General features: G+C 39.5%; 1 protein-coding gene across 1 annotated transcript; it reads right to left on the bottom strand.

The window, feature by feature from the left end:
- Nucleotides 1-581: 581 nt before the first annotated feature.
- Nucleotides 582-19,176, bottom strand: LOC128278897 (uncharacterized). Its single transcript, XM_053017623.1, has 13 exons — nt 19,069-19,176; nt 18,908-18,964; nt 18,602-18,739; nt 17,693-17,812; nt 17,394-17,617; nt 16,785-16,836; nt 5,589-5,792; nt 5,158-5,525; nt 4,517-5,087; nt 4,279-4,443; nt 3,599-4,205; nt 3,288-3,503; nt 582-3,201 (listed from the first exon to the last, which is right to left on the bottom strand). Exons 1-13 carry the CDS (start codon nt 19,174-19,176, stop codon nt 3,077-3,079), a joined length of 2,955 nt encoding a protein of 984 aa, XP_052873583.1. The 3' UTR covers nt 582-3,076.
- Nucleotides 19,177-20,640: the final 1,464 nt, after the last annotated feature.

Below are 20,640 nucleotides of genomic sequence, written 5' to 3'. Positions count from 1 at the left end.
ACCAGCCTAGAGAAGTTACCGTCTAAGCTGAAACTTTACTACCTCGTAGTACCTTTAGATGTTATATGGAACATAAAAATACCTCATTATTGAGTTTCATTTTGAGTTTTTTCACGTAACGCAGCAAATAATGTATGGATTAAGGAGAATTCCGCACGAGGGTGGAAATGATATCAACATTTGTGGTGAACATGAAACTGTTATGAAAAAAATTAAAAAACCGTTTGAAACCACCACAGTTCACAGACCTTTTTCGTAGCGAGATTCGATCGTCGGTAGAGTATTTCGCTGGGCCCAACGTCGAGACAGATGGTGCTCCGTTCATTGAAAAATTCCAGTTCATACTTACCCTTGTGCAAAACTGGGAAACTTTGGTTATCAGCGTCCGCGAGCAACAATCACAAACGGACTTAAATCTCCGTATTTATGGAGGGACAACGGAGGAGCCGCTACAATAGCGAATTGCGTGTACTGTACGACGTGCTTATGTTGTACAGCCTTTACACCTAACCACCCTCCGGTGAACTGTTAGGTTGAACGTTCTAACATATGTCGAAAACCTGAATACACAAGAGTTAAGATAAATTTTACATTGGTTTTATTAAAAAAATTTACAATTTGGTTATCGAATTTCTTGCTTCATGCACGAATTTTCGTTATATTTTCTCTTAACTTAGCTCAATGTGTTTCGAACTGTTGCTCCAAACATTTCACATCCTTTGCTGCAGTTTCTAATTTCAAATGATGTAGAAGGTATGGTTGTGTATTTTTAGACTTCGTCTGTTTTTCCTGCGTATGGATTCGATTCTCTTAAATATATACTAGTACATATTCATACTCCTTTCTGTATGTATATTTACTACTGAGTTTTCGTGCACTTCATCGCACAGAGCACTAACTAAATTCACTTCCTGCACTCTACTACGTTTGCGTTGGTATCCACGTTTAACGTGCAACGAGGACTGTTACGCTTGCATGTGTGCCGTGTTTTTTTATATTTCAACAGTAAGCCTATTTTCTGAATCTATTAATTCACATATTGCTATCGTGAACTATTAGATTCGCTCGCTTGAAGAATTTACTATAAATCAATTACGTTTGAATCAGAATCCTGGTTGTTTCACGCAAATGAGTTTTCCAATCAAACGATACACGCTTTTTTAACTGTTTAATTTTGCTGCTTACCTATTTATACCTCACAGAAAGTGCGGTTTCGCATTAATTACATTCTTAGTGTTGTTGATGAAAACAAAGTACGTAAGTAATGTTGACCAATATATTGTGCAAAAACGCGTACACTTCATTCGGATCTCCGATAAGTCAATCAACCGATTTAATCTGCCCTTGAGTTCCCCAGAGTTCAGCCAGAGGTGAGATTGTTTGATTCAGTAACTGCCTCTCGATTCTATTTGCAAAAGGGGTTTTTTGTCACGAGAGTGAAAGTAAAAAAACACGTGTCTTTGCAGTCATGATTTTCAAACCATAGGGAATTGGATTAAAATGTATCTTCTTTGGGACACGAACGAATCGTTTCGTTTTTTACATGTCAACCGTGTAGTGTAGCGTTTATGAAAATACAAATAAAAAAATGTCTTCGAAATGTTACAAACACCGCGTTTGGGTTACATTTCAATTCGACTAAATTGTGACACATTTGCCACAATCAGTTTCTAATGCAAACCCAGCGATTGTCGTAAATCCAAAACTTTCTTCGAAATGCTGAGATCAACAATCCATGCTTGTTTATTCATTTCCGATCAAGAAATGACGTTTGCGGGTCTTTTTTTTCATTAGCTATGGCATTAGATTTAGCAGAAATCTGTCAGCAACTGTGTGCTTATGGCAGGGGCGAGGCCTCATTTACCTCATTTTCTTTTCGCATTCATATCGTGAAATGATTCCTGTAAAATGCTGTACTTCTTCTTTAATGGATTTCAAAGACTTTGCTGCTGCTATAAAGAACACTAGAAACGTTCCTTCTTCGCCTCTAGGTCTCTAGCGTTTGTCTCGTCTATCGTGCGCAATATCATTCTATCGTATGTGACCGGTTCAGATCAGATGTTATTTAAGCTCATTAGAATTATGATTCGAGGGAGGTGCAGATGGTTTTCGGCTGTCATGTCGCTATGCTGGAAGAAAAGAATGTCTCTAGAGCGAACGCTGTTACTTCTTCATCACTTCTTTTGTTCGGCGCACAGTGGCTATACAAAAATATTGAGCTGGGAAAAGTTCCCTGTTTTTCGTCTTTATGTCCGTGGTTACACAACATGTCTTTGTCTCTCCCACATTTGATTGTGCGCTGTCCCGTCCCGTCACGAACGGGAACGGTTAGTTATGAGTACTTCATGAAGGAACAAACGCTAATGCTAATTCCACGCTCGACAAGAAAGCCGAACAGGACTCGGAAGGATAAATAAACATAGATGGCAATATTTGCCAATGGCCCACACGATGTAATACAGCACGCCTACGATACTAGACGACGAATTGTAAAAGTAGACAAAAGTAATGTGCTGAAAACTGGCTGGTTAATGGTGGCCATGATGGCCTATTACGGGTCGTTCTTTTTGTTTGCTTCGTGCTTCGTAGGTCGAGGTTAGAAGCATTCTTCGGCGGAACTTAAAATTTAAGACTACTACACATACTACTCCAAGCACTACTCGAACTCTTTGTCAATGACTATAAATTGAACGCTCTTCAAACTCTTTGCGCCCTCTCGTCAACCTCTCTTCGGTTGATCCCGTTCACTCGGTTTTCTGTTTACCGTTGTCACACGCCTTTCACTAGCAATCGTGCGTTGCACACTTGCTTGCAGCAGTGGGTAGTGTAATATTTATGTGAAAATTGGAAAAGAACACACGCTGTATAAAAAATTTGAATGCATATACTACTCCATCGAGCATGCCCTACTTTCTTACAATAACTTTTCCCACCGCTGATTGTTTTATCAGTTTGCGCCTTTTTGGTGTGTTATTGGTAAACCAAATGGGAAATATCCCATTGAACGAAACTAAAAATTAAAGTGAAACGAAGACGTATGATTTTAAGAGACGTTCCTTCCTCGATGGTTTGGGGTTTACGGGGACACGTAAGGCGGCGGCCGTCGGTACGAAGGCGTGACGGGGGATTTGCCTCGCGATTCCCGACCCGCAACGATGACAGCCGGCGGAGGCACATACTCATCGACATCTTCGTTCTCTCCTAAAACGACGAGACAAACCCGTTATCTTCGATGGACCTGTTCGCCGGGGAATTGAGGTACACTCGGGGAGGGTAGCACTTACCACCGTCGTTGTTAGTGCTGCTATAGGACGGGGGCAGCAGTGGTGGCTTTTCGTCCTTCAGAATTACGGGCGATTTGTTACCAATCTCCGGTTTTTCATCTAGCTCGTCCTGGAAGATCACCGGTATGCCCTTGGAGCGGAACGACTTCCGCTCTTCATCGGTACCTTGGGGTTGAGGCGAACAGGATGACGGAGCGATAGGTTTGAAATTGATATATTCTTTCATTATTGATCAATATTAGTTGCCTTCCGCGGGATAGCGCGGTTGGGTTAGTGCCGGCGAAGGGGCGGCCGTGGAACCGCTTCTCACTTACCCAGCTCCATTTTTCCCGTCAGACGCCGTTTGTAAAGCACACACGCGATGATGAACGCGATCAACAGCATGATCAGTATGATGACCGTCGGCAGGACGAACGTAAGTAGGTAATCATCTTTAGAAATTGGTGGCGGAGCGGCCTTCTCAGGTTCGCTCGTGGGATGGTGTGGTGTGTCGAAACCGTGACAGTTGTCCAGTGGAACTAGGCTCACGTTCTGCAGACTAAACTCCTGAGTGAGTGTTTCGCGTACTTTCGCCCGGATGGTGCTGTCCTGGTGCAGCAGAATGTTACGAAGCGCCTCGATCTCCTCCTGCGGGCACCTTTGGTGCTGCCGGTTGAGCGTTGTGTTGAAGAAGGACACCTGCACCTGGCCGGTGTGGTGGATGGGGCGAATGTGGTGTATCTTGATGTAGTTTGTCGACGGGTCACCAAACACCAGCGCCAGCCGCTCGATGAACCGCCGCTGAGCCTGCGCCGTGCTGAATTGCTCGTGCGTAGTATCGAGCGTAAGTTCGAAAAGAACGCTGTAGTCGCGTTTGTGGTGTGGATTGACCACTACTACCAGCGCATCCGTCGCCGTCAGTCCCTCGCGGTCTTCGGCCATCTAGTGGGACGTACAAAACAGATCAGTGATTTGTGCACTAAAAGGCATTGACTAGTGGAAACTAAATGCGAACCAGAAGGTATTCCTTTCGGCCGATGTCATTTGGCCGTGGTACGCCGTAGAATTCCTGGTTCTTGTTATCGAACTGCAACCAGTGATAAGGATCGAGAGTGTTGCGCTCGGTCGTAAGTAGCTTCAGTTTCAGCTCATTACCATCCTCCGGATCGTAGAATGTGTCCTGTCGGTAAGCAGTAAGCAAATGGTTTTCAAGATTTTCAGCCTCTCAACGAAACACTCTCTAACCAACTTACCGCCGGTACTTTGAATACGAGCAGATGTCCTACGGTGGCATTGACCTGATCGACCTGGTTGCGCGCTTGCGGTGCAAAGTTGCGCGAAATGCTCAGTGTCGGTTTCACTTTCGGAAGCGTCGGCTTCGTGCACTGTCCGATTTGCTGGCCCTGAACGGACTTTACCGTGATGTCCGGTCGCAGTGCGTCGTTGAGTGCCTGCTCGGTCAAGCGAACCAGCAGTTCGTCCAACTTTTCCTCCGGACACCGGTCCTTCGGCAGTGTTTCGTTGGTGTACACGAAAGTGGCCACGTTCGGGTCCTGCAAGCTGTTGCGTATGTCGCGCACTACAATGTTCCCCAGGGATGCGTCGCCCAGCACGGTGGCGATGCCACGAATGGTTTCGATCTGCCAATCCACGTTACTCGTGAACTTACGGTTCAGCTTTAACGCGAGGCTGATTTCGTGGTTTACGCTGCGGTGCGATTTGTGCTGCTGCACCATGATGTCAACGGTTTCCGTGACCGTTTGGTTGCCCGAATCGGTGGCGCGTAACTTGTACGGCCATTTCGACACGTCCTTCTCGAGTGGTCTAGCAAGAAAAGCGAATTTCGTAGTATGTCTTTATTTTAGTTCCTTCCGTTGTGGCCTATGTTACTTACAGCCCATAGATCTCTTTCGTGTCCGCATTGAACTGAATCCAGGAGTAGTGTTTAAGAGGTTGCTCCCGACCATCCAACAGCTCCAGCCGCAGATTGTTGCCATCCTCGTTGTCGTAGAATGTTTCCAACGGTATCTGATAGTTGAAAACTTTTCCGGCAATGATGGCCTGCTTGGGAATTCGGTTCTTAATGATCGGCGACAGATTGGTCGGCTCATCCAACTCCGTGGTCAAAACGGTCGTCGTTGTCGCCGGAGCCTCAGTCGTTGTGGTTGGTGCCATGGTGGAAGTCGTTGCTGCTTTCGTTGTTGTTGTTGTTGTGGGTGTCGTAAAGGTTGTTTCTGGTGTTGAACTCGAAGTAGTAGAAGCCTTAGGCGAAAATGAAATAATTTTGCAGACAAAAAATATAAAATCTCAATTTCCGTCCCTTACCTCCGTAGACTGTGGCAATGTTTTCTCCGTGGTTGAAGCTACACTTCGAGGATCCGGTATGGTGCTGACTGTTGTCGGCTCTGCACCTTCTTCCTCGTCATCGTACTCATCGTCGTAGTTCTCGTATTCTACTTCCTTCACTGTAGCCGTACCGTCTTGTTTGGGTGTCGTAAAGGACACTGTAGAGCGCTGTGTTGTCGTATTCTAAGCGATCAGCGTCGATGAAGTGAAGGCAGAATGAAAAGATTAGTTTTATACACGTGGCCGGGAACATTGTAATAGATTCGTAGTAAGAATCAAAAATAAAAGTATTCAAAAGAGCACAAAAAATATAAATTATTTTCATAATCTATTGTTTGAGCGCTTGGAAACAATAAAGTAAAAGTGAGATTTAGTGAGAAAGAAGCGTATAGGTAATGCGTAGTGCTCAATTCAATGGACGTGGAACAGTCGTTAATGTTTCGAATGTAAAATGATTTTCCATTAGTAAACACATGATATTACGTGAAAGTAAGACAAGAATACCCGCTATATACAGTAAATATGGAAGGAAAATGTACACAAAATATAATACAAGATTTGACATGAACTAAGAGTAAAGTAGAAGAAATGATTACCGTGAAAAGAAGAGAAAAATTGTACATTTTTTTTACAAATGTCACGGTTAAGCTAAAAAAAAAATTAGATAGGCAACTGCCTCCAGTGGCAGGCTTCTGGTTTAAGATAATAAAACAAGTTCGACCACAGCAGAAATCGAACCATATTTTATGCTTGGTTTGTTTTTGGTATCGCATTGCTGTTTCGTTTGTTAATGGCTTCAATGCGTTAATTTCAATGGCAAATACTGCCTTCATAGCGAATATAACAATAGCGAGAATTGAACAATATTTTAAGATTACTCCGAATCCGAACATAAGGATTCGCCTGTAGAAATACAACACGCAAAAGATAATGTCTGAAAACAGTGAACCTTCTCTGTTCCAACGCTCTGTTCCACCTTTCAAGCGGACGAGAGAGGTCGTTTAGAATGCCTTTTACGGTACTTGATTTGTACTCATTTTCCGCCTACACCTGCATATGGGTATATATTTTGTTTGCGATTTTTAAACTGAATTGAAAGGACGCTAAAATAAAATATTCGTGCGTGCGCAGCAACTTATTCGTGTCCAGCTTTTGCAGTTTTGTGATCAATTCGAAATCGAGTAAGTGAAGTTGTAAAATAACAATAAAGGTAGCGCGCGTTAACACGCATTGAAAAGCAGGCATTGTAGTAACTACGATTGGTTGGCATTATAGTGTTCGCTACCTGGAGCTCTAGGGTAGTACTAGGAGCAACGGTATCGGGTTCTGGTGCCAGGGATGCACTGGGATTGCTGGCGGTTGTAGCATAGCTAGTAGCACTATCGATTGTTGTCGTAATAGAAGTGTTGGCTGTGGTAGCTGGTGTAGATGTTACTGTTGTAGGATTGGCAATCGTGAGCGTGGTTGTGTCTGGGGATGATGCGATCGTTGCTGTCACCGTGGTGTCGGCAGTTGGCAATGTTGGAAAAGCCATGCCGGGAGTATCGGTTGTCGTAGTGCGAAAAGCTTCATTCAGAGTATCGACGAACTCTGAATCTGAGCTCCGCGGAGGAGTTAATGTAGTTGTCATGGTTACTGTGTCACCATGCCCGGGAAAATGTGGAGGCAAGTTCGGGAGCACCGTGATACGGACCCCTGGTGAAAAGTATTCCTCAACGTCCTCGCTTGTTTCATCTTCTCGTTGTTCGTCTTCCTCTTCGCTGGCAGCATCTCCGTTTAGCAAGCGACTGAAGGGATGATTTTCCTGCGGCGCAAATGCACGAGGCTCCCAATTGCTGGCCGTCGTTAGAGGTGTGTTACTGTAGGTCTTTGTAGCTGGCGAAGTTGGCTGCGTCCGCTCACCACTCCCTGCGATCCGTTTGATATCAGATTCAAACGAATCAAGGATAGTGCTGTCTCTATCTAGGATATCCGTACTAGATGAGCTGGATGAAATGGTCGACAACGTGGCAATCGCTTGCGCTACATCGTCCGAGTCCTTTTCATCCTCCATTGGTGAGCTTAACGGAAACGATGATGTAGTTGATGACGATGGAATTGGTGGTGAGGTTCCGATAGATGACGGGAATGTTGTGGCAGTGTTGCGAATTAAGTCTTTATCTTTGCTAGAGCTAGCTGTGGTGCTTTCATCCTTCTGCACACGGTGACACACGTCGGGGTATTACGTGTATACGCGCGCGATATTTGTTCAATACAGCCAATCGGGACAAATGATGGGTAGTATCCAGGTGTGAAGTGTTCACAGTCACAAGAGCGAAAGAGTAAAGTTTGAAGGTGAATAAAAGTGATGCAGAGTTATTGGTAAAGTGGTTTTGATGCGCCATTCATAAAAAAGCGACGAAACGATGATTCGAAGCGTCGAAGTAATCGTTTGGTGGATTGTTTTTTCCGGTTTGTATTCGTTTCTGAACATCAACGGAACGCCATTTTTACATCGCTTGTTGTCATTATTCATCACGTAATTAATTTTAGCTTGCAACATGCAGTAATTATTTGGCCATTTTTTTCCTTCAGATCTTGCTAACACGATTAGGGTGTAACCTGCTTATCAATCCAAGTGCTTGCAAATCATTCGATGGAAAACAAAAATGTTTGCTAATCGTTCAATTCAAAGCCATGCATGTCGAATAAATTGATAGCTGTAGTTGGCCATGCAGCGAAATACATGAGACCGTGCGTGCAGTAATATAAGGTTTCTGAGCTACATGCTGCAATATATAAGTAAGCTGTTGTAGCTGTTTATATCCAAAGAATTATCTACCCTTTGTTATTTGTGCGTGAGGATTCTCTACTGTTCAGTCTAAATAAATGCTTATCATAGTAAATGCAACAGACAAATGATTCAACATATACTTAATGAAGCAGTAAGCAAAGCCTAAGAGTATCCATATAACAAATCGCAAATTAAAAAAATCTATAATGAAAATATAAAAGCAAAACAAGCAGAAGAAATGTGGCATAGCTGTTGCAAGTGGGGAGTAAATCATTTAGGTGACATTCTAATTGGAAAAGTTGCTGTAGTCCATAAACGAAAAGTGTACTTGGAGAAGGAGTTTCAGTATCAGCAGCAGCAACAGCAGCAGCAGCAGTGCGATAGTGAACAGTTTTGACTATACCAGAGCGAAAAGTAGAAGCAAAAGAAAATGTGTAAAGAAAAGCAAACACAACGCCAACCGTAATGAGATACCGCGTTTCGGTAGCAAAAACCAGAATGTTTCATAGCATCTAGCTGGCACTATCTAGTGCCACTCAATCCGGCACAAACATTGTGTCCATTGCTTAGTTGGCTTTTGTAACATGTTTGAGACAGTGTACGGTCATTGCAACAAATGCCAGCTGTGCATCCGGTTAAGTGGGCGTTGTGAAGTAGCACAAAACCGAAAGAACAACGCAAATTCAACAAATGATGAGCACCCTAACACATTAACATGTGTAAAGACAGCACTGCACAACGAGTCGCGAAAATGTCATTAAATCTTGATGAAGTATTTACACCCCAGGTACAATGCGGAGTGTCCTTCCAGCGACAAAAGGTATGCCATCCGTTTTATTATGCTTCACATAAGTGTGAACCACTAATGGGCAGTATGAGCATAGACAAAGTCCTGTATCGTTATATTTATGTAGCGTCATTTGTTTTTTCTTCTTAAAGCTGGCGTATGCTTCTTGTAGCGCCGGAAGAGCCAATGAGACTAATTGCATGGTAGGTCCTGAATCTAACGGTTTTAAAGAGTGCCATAAACTGTACATTTTTAGATGGACAGGTGTTGAATGTTTTTAAAGAATGAACATACATAAAACGCTGTGGGCTGCCGGCAGAGTATAATTGGCTTTGATTTCAGCGTCGGCTGTAACTGCATCATTTACGAAATATAGCGAATTAAGTATCAACCCGTAAGTATAACATAAATTCACGCACACGCAAGCATACGAAATACACACACACATATCAGTTAAATTGGAAACACAACAAAACCATAAAGATGAACAACGAAGCAAAACAATGCCGAACGCCGCAGATATTAGCAACACAAGATCAGACAAAGTTTGTATTACTATCTAGTCGCACTGATCAGAGGTTAAATACAAGTGCATGAGGCAGCGTATTACTAAGCACTCGGCTCTACAGGTAACCATTGCCCTAGCTATTGTGCCTTCAGTAAATCCTTAAATGCAGGCTGCAGTAAGATTCCGTAGTTGTGCAGAGCATGACTGTTCGAATGTGATCGTGCTGATTAGTTGGTTTGAATGAATTTTATATCCCTATTGAAAAACTCATTTAACCATTTATCGATTGAGATATTTCAAGTTACATAGGTACTTAGACATAATGAGATTCAAATCTTACTAAAGTTTCATGTTGCATTCAAACCAGAAGTTTTTTGATTCACTACTAAAAACCCGAACGAAAGTTCTATACAATTGTATGTCAATTTCCGATTAAATGTCATACTGAAATGTGCGAATGTTACTGAAAATGGAAATGTAAAAAATAGGCCATGTTCTATTTGGTTTTTTTTAAACCGCGCCATTTGGTTTGTTCGAATGAATATCAACTATGAAGTAACATCTATTTGTTTAATGTTTTATCGAATATTGAATGCCCGTTATCTATTTACCATTCTTCGTGTAATGCAAATTACATGTGCATTGGTAATTGATCATCCTTTCCATTGCTTGCTCAAAAAATTGTGTCCATCATATTCACTACACCCAACCATTTGTATTTTCTTTTCTCTTCCCCCATTCAATAAATAGAATCCAAACATATTTCACAGTTTAGTAGCACCGTATGAGGATCGATGTCATGTTGTCCAACTGTTGATGCATACTAATCAGATATGCACCACAGCAATCATTTGAGTTTAATTTTTTTCTTTGACGATGTGAAAATGAATTAACATTCAATTTAAATGTAAATGAGAAAAAACAGTTTGGCGAGTGGTTAAGAACACAGATGTAATTAAAGTTTTGTTGTATTTGTTCTCTTAATTTGAATGGCATAAAAGACATATTTAGTATTTACAAATAATATTGCAGAAATGTCGATAATTTGAGAAATGGGAAATATTTTCATATATCTTCGTATAATATCTTAGCAAAACTTAAGTTTTTGCATGAACTTTCTGAAGTGATTGTGCAGAAAGTTTATTGCTTGTTTGTATTACAGGGATGATTAGATTGTAAACAATAAAAGCAGCATAGAAACATGTAGTTGACTTACATAAAGTTTTTTCGCTATCAAACACCTTGAAGAAAAATATGTTTCTTAGAATTGGCGGCTTAAGACCCCGCAGATAAGGCCAAACGCACTACTAATTATTCAAAATTATATGAAACTGTCAAATTCTCTTGTGCCAGGGTGCATTGTGCCGAAGAACAATGTTTACATTGCTCTTAAGCCTCTTGTTTTGATTCAGGATCATGGTGATAGACCCAAATCTCATCCATAGTGATGAGTCGACGCACAAAATCCACTTTATCTTTACGAAAATGCTCCAAATGTGGCCGAGAAAGTTGCATTCGAATGCGTTTTTGTTTCATTGTTAGCGAAAGTGACATCAATGGGGCACACAGAAAAAACCCAATATCCAATTTCTAAGACCCAATACTTCAGTCAAAAATTTGCTTGCATTGTCCAACGAGATGATTCTCCTAAATCTGTTTCAGGCACTCGACGATTTTCCGATACGATTTCCTGTATTTTTTCTACGATTTCAGTTGTTGCTACTGTTTTTGGATGTTCTTAACGTCGATGGTCTACAAGGCTTGTAAGACCACGTTTAAATTCCGCAACCCATCTTTCTACTGTATTAATTCAAGACCTTCAAGTCCTTATACATATAATTCAAGTCCTTCAACATTCGTTCATAAATTTCCTTTGTTTATAAACCTTCCAAAACTAAAAATTCAATCATTGCACGATACTTTTCTATTGTAAAAAATACTGTGACACGTCGATACTAAATGGCTTGTAAAGAAAGAATCAATTGACAGATTGAAATGAAACTTCACATACGTGCATATGAAGAGTGTATCAATATAACAAAAAAAAACTGTTATTGAAGCCCAAAATTTATTGAACAGCTTTCAGTGTTTGATGTTGATTCTGACTAGGAAATTACCCGTCAAACCGTGTGTTATAAATATTTGTTATTGCACTTTATTCGAGATAACGCTTAGATATAACTCTAACCATCGCTGAAGACAAAAATAATGGCTTTACTAAACATTACTTCTATCTATAAAAATTTAAAAAAACTAAACGTCTCTGTTAGGGTTTTTTTTATTCTGTTCATTAGAACAAATAGTACATGACAAGAAAAGATAAACGACGTATTAAAAAATAAAAATCAGAGTTGAAAAGGGTACAAAGGAGGATTTGACGAGTAAATATCGGTTTCGTTCTACTTTTGTTCCCAATACGAGTAGCTGGGAGAAATATAGAGTTCATAATGTAGATTCCGTTTTAAAATGAGAACTTGGAATCTTAAAACATAACGTTCGTTAGCAACAGGCTTCTTCGTTAAATATGTAAAGTTTTTTCGACCACAAAATGTTGTATTTTTTTCAATTTCCAGTCGAGCGAGGGGAAAAGAAAAATCTTATTTTTTCGGAAGAACAGTGTTTGCTTACCTTCACCAATGGAACGAAAGCGACAGTTTGAGTGGAATGAATGTTAGTAGCGGAAGTGGAAGGCGGGCTTGAAATCTCGGAAGCCGCAGTGCCACCGGTAGAAATGACTGCTGTTGAAATACTTGAAGTAGTGCTGAGTGTGGTTGCTGTCACGGCAGTCGGCTGATTTGTGGTTGTTTCGATGGTCGATATCGAAGGTTTAGTGAAACTGTCAGTTTGGGATGCTGTGGAGTCAGTGCTGATCTGAGGAGTCGCAGCTGTCGTGCCAATCGTTGCAATGTGAATTTGCCGTGCACGAGGTTTAGTAGGGCTAGTGGTTTCGTCGGAAGTATTCCGCACCATATTTGCTATAGCAATTGGACTATTAGTAGCGATCAACGTTGAAATGATTGTAGGATGCATTGTGGTGTTTGCAACACCGATTTCGCTAAATTCTGGCAAAGCTTTAACTGCGTTCGGCACAGTCGCTGGTCTTTTGGTCAAAGGATTCATAGAATCCACATTGTTGAAATGCGATGGCGTCGCAGTGCTCGAGAGCAATGTCGTCGCATCTTTGGTGACTTGCTTCGGGTTTCTAGGCAGTGTATTGGTTGAGGTTTCTTGTGTAGTTGCAGGAAGTTGAGCGAACTCGATTATTTTATCCGTTATTACCGGTGGCGTACTTTTCTCAGTAGCCAATTCGACTGCCAGCTCGGATGGTGTCACGTAGTCGTCCCGGAATAACGTGTCCTCCTGAAGCCGCTCTATTTCGGGTAACAACAACTCCGTCTCGATAATGCGCTCAATATTGATCAGCTTATGTTTTGATTTTCTCGTCAGCAGTCTTTCTTCCTCTCTTTTCAGTTGCTCATTGTTACGAATCGTCTTAGTAATAGTCGATTCCAATTGCGACACGCTCTCGGCGAGGTCGGGGAGCGTAGTGTAATGTTTTGATAGGTTTGAGTTTCCCGTTTGTACTGCAGTGTCAGACACAAGAATCTTTTTGGCCGAACGCGCTTTTATCTGATCGTACAGCCCATGGTTCGATTTGTGCTTTGGGCTAACAGTTTGCGCCCGTACCGGAACCATCAAAGGATTCCGTTTTTCAAGCCCGCTAGCGATCGATTCAATACTTGTTGGTGAATGCTTTTGTTCGATGCTGTCAGTATACTTGTTAGTAGCGTGGGTAGTAACAATCTGACCACTATTGCTGGAATGTTGTGGTTGTTGCTGCTTTAAAGCATTCACGGGACGTGCGATAGTTGTGTGAAGTAGTTCAATCGGATTTCAAACGCGATTTGGGAGTGACATTGTTCAAATACGGTGATTCCGAATTTGTAGCGGCATGGAAATTAGTTCGGAAGACATTACAATAATGCAGAAGCACCACATGAAAGGAAAACACAGAAGTTAGGAAAGCAGACAGATGGAACAAATCCAGATGATGGTTATGGGAAGGGAAGAGAAAGAGAAAGAGAGAAAGAATGATAGAGACAAACAGAGGGCGAACAACTTTTTAAGCATTATTAGTATCTACTAAAGACGGTAGACAAAGATTTGGACATCTTGACTTGACCTCATGACATTGACTGAATCAATTTTTGTTTTACCTTGAGCACCAGCACAACCTCATTGGGTGTTTCATACTGGCGCTAGACATGTAAGTGTTCATACAAAAGAAGTTCGTGCTAACAGCGCTTGAAAACGCTGCAAGTTGATCGCTGAAACGTCTTTACGCCCCGATTGGTGGAATGTTTCTTTCTGAAGAAACGCTACCGTCAAAATTTAACAAAAATGTTACTTTTTGATTGATTTAAATTGGCTGACTTCATTATGTTACCTTCACATCCTTCCTTCAACCAGTTGGTCTATCCTTCTGTACCGTCCTTAGTATCTACAAAGCGCTTATACACGAAAATCTCCACTAGACTTTAGTCGCAATCAATACACGCACCCATACACACATATATTATGCACACACACACCCTTCCATCCGTACATCTATCTCAACCTAGAATCAAGCCCAAGAAAGCCAAAAATTTGCAGTAGACCGCTTAACACATGATCGACAACTTCAAACAGAAGCAAAAACAATAGTATTAAGACGATTCTGTGAAAAATATAAGACACTGAGTGTGTGTTCCTTTGCCTGTACGACACACTGCTGGCGGCTGTGCTGTGCGGTTTACTGTGAAGGAATTGCAGTTGAACAAATTGGACAGGGACAAGCCAGAATTGTCAAGTGGAACAATAGAATGAGTGATACTTCTATCTATCAGAAATATGTGCATTTTAAGGGACGTTATTTTTCGGAAATATGGTTTAACGAAGTTTGCGGTGTTGGCTAGTAATTTATAAAAATAAAACATGGAAACAACAATTCTGCTATCAATATCTTAGGTAACATTCTAAGCATATTTTTAAGGTAAAAAATTGGTTGGTTCGATGCAAATTCATTTGCTATTGTTCTAAACTTGCTACAAACTATGTACTGATTGATTCTATGACAGGGCACTAAAAAGGCTGCGATACGAAAACAAACAATAGAAAAAAGATTTTATAGGAACTCCTCCTTTTTTCATTTGATAGGCGTCATCCGTTTCAGATGATTGGATAAACTAACTTCTAAATTAAGGTGTTAGCAAGAATAGAAATTATAAAAGATTAAATGAAGACCTTGAGCGACATCGCACTAGTATCGCCCTTGTTGAATCAACACTATTAGGTACTGATGTTGATAAGATTATTTTACCTTTAACATTTTAGATTTTATTTTTATACACGAGAAGGTCAATGCTTATTTAAAATGATTGAATCGGTTATTAAGCAATCAAATACTGTGCCATACTTGGTTTGCAACAGTTTGTATAATTACAGCTTATTAATTTGTAGCAGTAATCATAAGCACAATCCGTTACTCTTATCTGAACAATAAATTGTGAATATGGTAAGTGTGCATTAAAAACCAGAGTTTCGTTGCTTTAATTGAAGTCGTGCAACGCAACTATTAAATGTTAACAGAACATAGCTGATACGTGCCGAAGAATAACGGTTCCTTAAAAAACCATTTCAAAATGTGCGTATAGTTCTCTTTAATGGCATTATGATTACCCTAGAAACGTTTTCGCACACAGGTTCTGAATTGGGTCATGATATGCGTGAAAAATATTATCAGCAAATCGATGTGGGTCTGGAAATGATAAGGAACTTAGAAGGAATGAGGTTGTAGGTTAGTGCTTCTATTATTAGTGTGGGACCAGCCGATGGAAAATCGCTAAGAAATATAATATAAAGTCAGCAACCGTTACAGGAAACGAAAGAAATTACAAACTGCCTACTGCGGGAGATAATGTTACAAAACGACGGATAAAACGGGTAAATCGGAACCATTGTAATTGTCTGTGTAAGAACTGTTATATAATCGTATTAACAAAGAACACACGCAAAAAACTTAGTTTCACTCAAACAAACGACAACTTAGTTCAATAAACAAATTCAGTTCTTGAAAAAAATTAATGAACTAACATGATGCTTTCTAAAGTTTTCATCAACTTAACAACATAAATGAGTCAGGCGACTACATTGTTTGTAGGGTTTATTAGTATCACAATTGTGTAAGAATGACCATGCTCTGATTATGTCTTTGTCTTTCGCTGTGTATTAATTTTGAACACTATTGAAGATATCAGAAGACAACAGATTTCGACACTATCATAACTGGGTATGTTCTATGAAAGTATAATTTTCGGGCTATTATTTTGCATTAAAGTGATCATGGGTTACATCAACACAACTTTGACAAAATGAATTCTGAGTCTAAGCAGCAAAATGTACTGCTCCAACCAGTGAACGTTATTAATCTTAAGAGTAAACCTGCACAGCAACAAACTAGTTTTCAAAGTGCATAAAATTAGTTTTTAAGGCAAGACTTTGGCAATTGGCTCGACTCGATTTGTGTTCGTGATTCGAATTAAGTGAAGAAAAAGTGGCTTCGATTAGATGCGTAGTTTGTGTATGTATTCGTATTCGAAGTGTATAAAAACAATCCAGAAAACACGGTGTTAAGCAGCGTGTGTTGAAATCTATGCAGAAAAACCAATTGATTTCTTGATTAAATATTAATAGCAATGTGCTGTTTGCAAGAAAAGCATTAGATTTGTAAGTGATCGACACATGTACCATCCAGACATGATGTAGACATGTATTATAGCATATGGTCTGAAAAAAGGTACTCCAATATTGTACAGCGTCGAAAAGAATACGTCCGATGCAACCTTTACCATTAAATAGATGATTTTATAATACATACACCCAGAGGTGCTTAAATACTATGTAGTAAACGCCGTTAGAGTTGTTCCACAGAGAATATTGTTAGGGCTGAGGGATTTAGTATTGTTTTGGAATAATGGCCATGAGTATTCGAACAGTTGGATGGAAAGGGTTTCATTATTAGTGCAATAGCTACATACAAACAAATAAAACAGATTTTAACAAACTTACCTCGTTTGAACCATGATGATGCCGATGAGCATGAGGAACTTCCGTTGTTTCACTGAAATATGCATTATAAGTTTAGTATTTGATATTTGTTTTCAAGAGGGTGTCATATTTCCAAATATTTAAGCCTTAATAGTGGAGTCAAAAATATCTATCCATCTAATATGCTCTATGATAATCATAACATTTAAAGCATCAATTTGATCGAAACTCAATGCTGATGCTAAAAAATATTCCGTCTCTTTAATTAACTCACGCTAGCCTAAGCTTAGTACGAAACATTGATTGAAATTATAACGTTGCTAACATTAGATGCTAGCTTGAACAATCTTTTCATCATGAACAGTAATGTTGGTTCTAAAAAAAAATCTTTGAAAATCGTTGAAAACCATTTCTTTTTGCAAGTAAGTCTCTAGTCAGCATTTAGGTATTGAAGAAAATTTTATGTCAAATCAATTAACCTTACACCTTCATACATCAATATGATTTGCGCAGTCATTGTATCATGATAATATGACACAATATGGTATATTTAGTTTTGTATTGTGTACGAAGTTATATTATATTTAATATGTAATTTAAATACATTGGTGAACAAAATGCTGGTCTTACCCTTCGTCATCATCGTCATTCTCGTCGTCGTAATCGTAGTTATAATCATCGTCATCCACTTCCCGTTTAGGCCTGCGTTTCATCAACTGCGAGGATTTCGATTCCTTCCAGATGATCCACGAGACAAAATCTAGCTCCGTGAAGCCTTTGATGTCTTCCATCTGATTTTCTATATTTCCGAACACTTTTTTCGAAAACTTCGACATAGCATCATCGCAACCGATCTGTATTAATGACAAAATCATCAATTAAGTCATTTCTCGTAACATGTCTGCTACAATAAACAACTGAAATCATACCGTAAATCCAATCAATTCAAACGTTTTTCCAGTAGGTGAAATACTTTTGCCATGTTGGCTGGCTGTTTCCATTATATGGCACAGGTCGCTGTCTTTTATGCTTTGGACAGTGAACAATTCCTAAATAAGATGATTTAGAAAACAAAATTTATTAGAATAAATAATAAGTTTATTTTGTTTTGTTTATTTTTGATTTTTTTGGTTTTTAAATTATGTTATGGTTATCGATGAATTCATAAGAACAAAAGTGTTGATGTTTTCTGTTTTCTAGCATTTTCATTTGCTGCTCATAATCTTCAGACATGTTTATAATATCGAACGCTACAAAACGCTATTACTTGAGAAACGGCCGTAATTGCGAATTTTGTTTGAACAGTGGGCTTCAAGATTACTGCAACGTCCTAAGTATATCGTCGATTTCGTGGAAGCAGAATTATGTTTGCATGTTGAGCAATGAAGAAAAGAATAATGTCTATCCGGGTGGAACAAATGGCCTTAATGTTTGATCATTCGACCGGAAAAAGCATCCGAACGAAGCGCATTTCGATTCATCGATGTCTTTTGTGACTGAGATTGGGAACAGGAAGACATGTCGATGATTGTAGTATGAACATGACAAAGAAGACAATATTGCGAGATATACACGTTTGTATTTGCGACTTTCAGTTTTTTCAGTCTCGTGACGATAAGGATTCCTAATAAAATTAAAAGCACAAGCTACTGAGTGTAGTTGTCACCGACAAAGAGTTTTAATGATAATCGTAGAGCGTTATGCGAAATCGTTTCATAGCAAGATGTTCATTTAATAGATAGAACAATTGAATTGAGATCGTTGAACTGATTTTACGTCGAATGTTTGATTGATAATGTAAACTGTTATGGATAATGTAAACACATAAACTCACTTACCTCTGGCACAAGGAAATACTCGGACAGTGTAGTAATTGTGCGTTTCTTCAGATGTGCGGTGATTTGTTTCCAGTTTTCAGATAGTAGAATGAGGGACAGCCTAACCTTTTTCGCTGTTGGCGGACATATAAGGCCATACTATTGTAGATGAGACAAAAAAAAAAGGATTTCTTGTTAATTGATAAGCTAAGGGTTGGATAAGTGTTCAAAGCTTTGTCACAGAACAGCAAGTTCTGTGCTAACTATCCAGGCGCCTTGGAAATGTCTTGGAAATCACCATATGAAGGTTTTGTTGCCAGTACTTACCTTATGGTAAACTATTTTAGTGTTGCTAACTATTTTCAGCGGTTCTGCTGCTAGGGGCTGCATCGTCGTTGATGGTGGTTCATTGCGAAGTAAAAAAATATACAGAAACCAAGAAAAGAAGTAAGAATGATGCATATTTAAAGTACAATTTAAGGATTTACCTCTACATCGTCGTTCGCCTCTGGTATGAAGTCGAAATCTTCTCCAAGAGTAATACTGGCACATAGTAAAAATATGATACAAAACGTTGCTTGGTACCGTAAATTCATTGTGTTTGCTTCTCTTCAAGCTATTCGATTTGTTATAACTGAATGGTTCGTATAATCATCAGTTTATGGTTCTGTTGATGAGTGCTTCCGATTATTTTTCAAATTTTGGCTCTTTGTTTTCAAAAACCAAACAAAGTCCAAACGTGATTGACAATTTCAATCTTTAGAATGACAGACATTCAATGATTTCGTAAGTAGACTAGCGATTTTCTTAACAATAGTTTAGTATTTGTTGCCGATCTAGCACTAATGATCGATCACTTGTTTACTTTAGATGTGAAGTACACTGCTACGTATAATGTCTAAGAGTTCTGTTCGGCCGTGATGCTACATCTACACATCAGCAGCTCTGATAATTGTCCTACAATGAGGTGAATACAGTGGTGAAAGTTTGTTATTGCAAAATTTGCCTGGTTCTGTATGACGGTTTTTGAATTGTGCTGACTGTAGTGATATGTTGATTTCTATTTGGTTCGTACAGGGACTCTCACATGAAATTTTTGCACACTCAAATTTTACACTCTCTTTTACGATTTTAGTACAGTGAAATGTTAAAAAAATATTCTGATCAGCTTTACGCCCGAGAAAGTTGTGCTTCAACATCAATATCTAACAACATGAGTACAATTTTGATGCGCTTTCTTCTGTTATAGTGGATGCACTTTGGATTGTTCAGCTACCGGAGGACGTTATCTGTAAATAAAGACGGAAAAATAACATTAATGATTTACAAAACCGACCGCATCTAGGAAATAGAGGATAGATTAAAACATCATTCATCAGCAGGGTTATCTATTCCCATCCATCCTATCTTGTCTATTGGTCTCTCGAAAGATTCATTTAACAGTAGGAGTTACCAACTTTAAGGTTCTTATTAGAATTCCTGGCTACCAATCCAAAAGTTTGAAATTTGAACAGTTCAACAGGTTTATTTCACCTGTAAGAACAGTAACGTAACATAGTAACGATTGTGAACTTTTTAAATAAAAAAAAAAATAAAATGGACAAATATTGTGTTCCGAACCATTTTTACATCCAAATCATTTTTAGTCAGTCAGTCATCACTTTAGTCAGAAAAGCGTTGATGAATGATTAGAACATTAATCTCTACCGTGCCATCAAGGAACTCAAAGAAATTTTTGTTTAACGACTGTGTAACAAAACTTCAATGATGTTCTGCTTATCACTGTCTTTGATCCATAGACAAACAGACACGTCGTGCTTTCCTGCTATAAGCCTCGAATATGTTTACCAAACACATTCTTCATGCGTTTGCTTCACGCTAAAATCAGTTTCATTCGACTTATCGCACAACTCTATGTTATCAGCAACTATCAGTGCAATCAACTCGAGCATTTAAAACAGAAGACTGTGAAGACTGATAGAACTATAAAAATTCTGAACCGCATCCTGATTGATGGGCTATTAAAGGTTGGTGTACAGATTGATCTACTATTACGGCAA

The sequence above is a fragment of the Anopheles cruzii genome, chromosome 2 (genome assembly GCF_943734635.1).
Source record: "Anopheles cruzii chromosome 2, idAnoCruzAS_RS32_06, whole genome shotgun sequence".
Taxonomy (NCBI): Eukaryota; Metazoa; Arthropoda; class Insecta; order Diptera; family Culicidae; genus Anopheles; species Anopheles cruzii.
This window is presented reverse-complemented; position numbering and strand designations above follow the sequence as displayed.

Coding starts and splice junctions, on each gene's coding strand:
- LOC128278897 (XM_053017623.1), bottom strand. CDS start 19,176: ATGAATTTACGGTACCAAGCAACGTTTTGTATCATATTTTTACTATGT. Junction 18,965..19,068: donor AGGCGAACGACGATGTAGAG/GTAAATCCTTAA, acceptor ACGACGATGCAG/CCCCTAGCAGCAGAACCGCT. Junction 17,813..18,601: donor AGTATTTCCTTGTGCCAGAG/GTAAGTGAGTTT, acceptor CATCTTATTTAG/GAATTGTTCACTGTCCAAAG.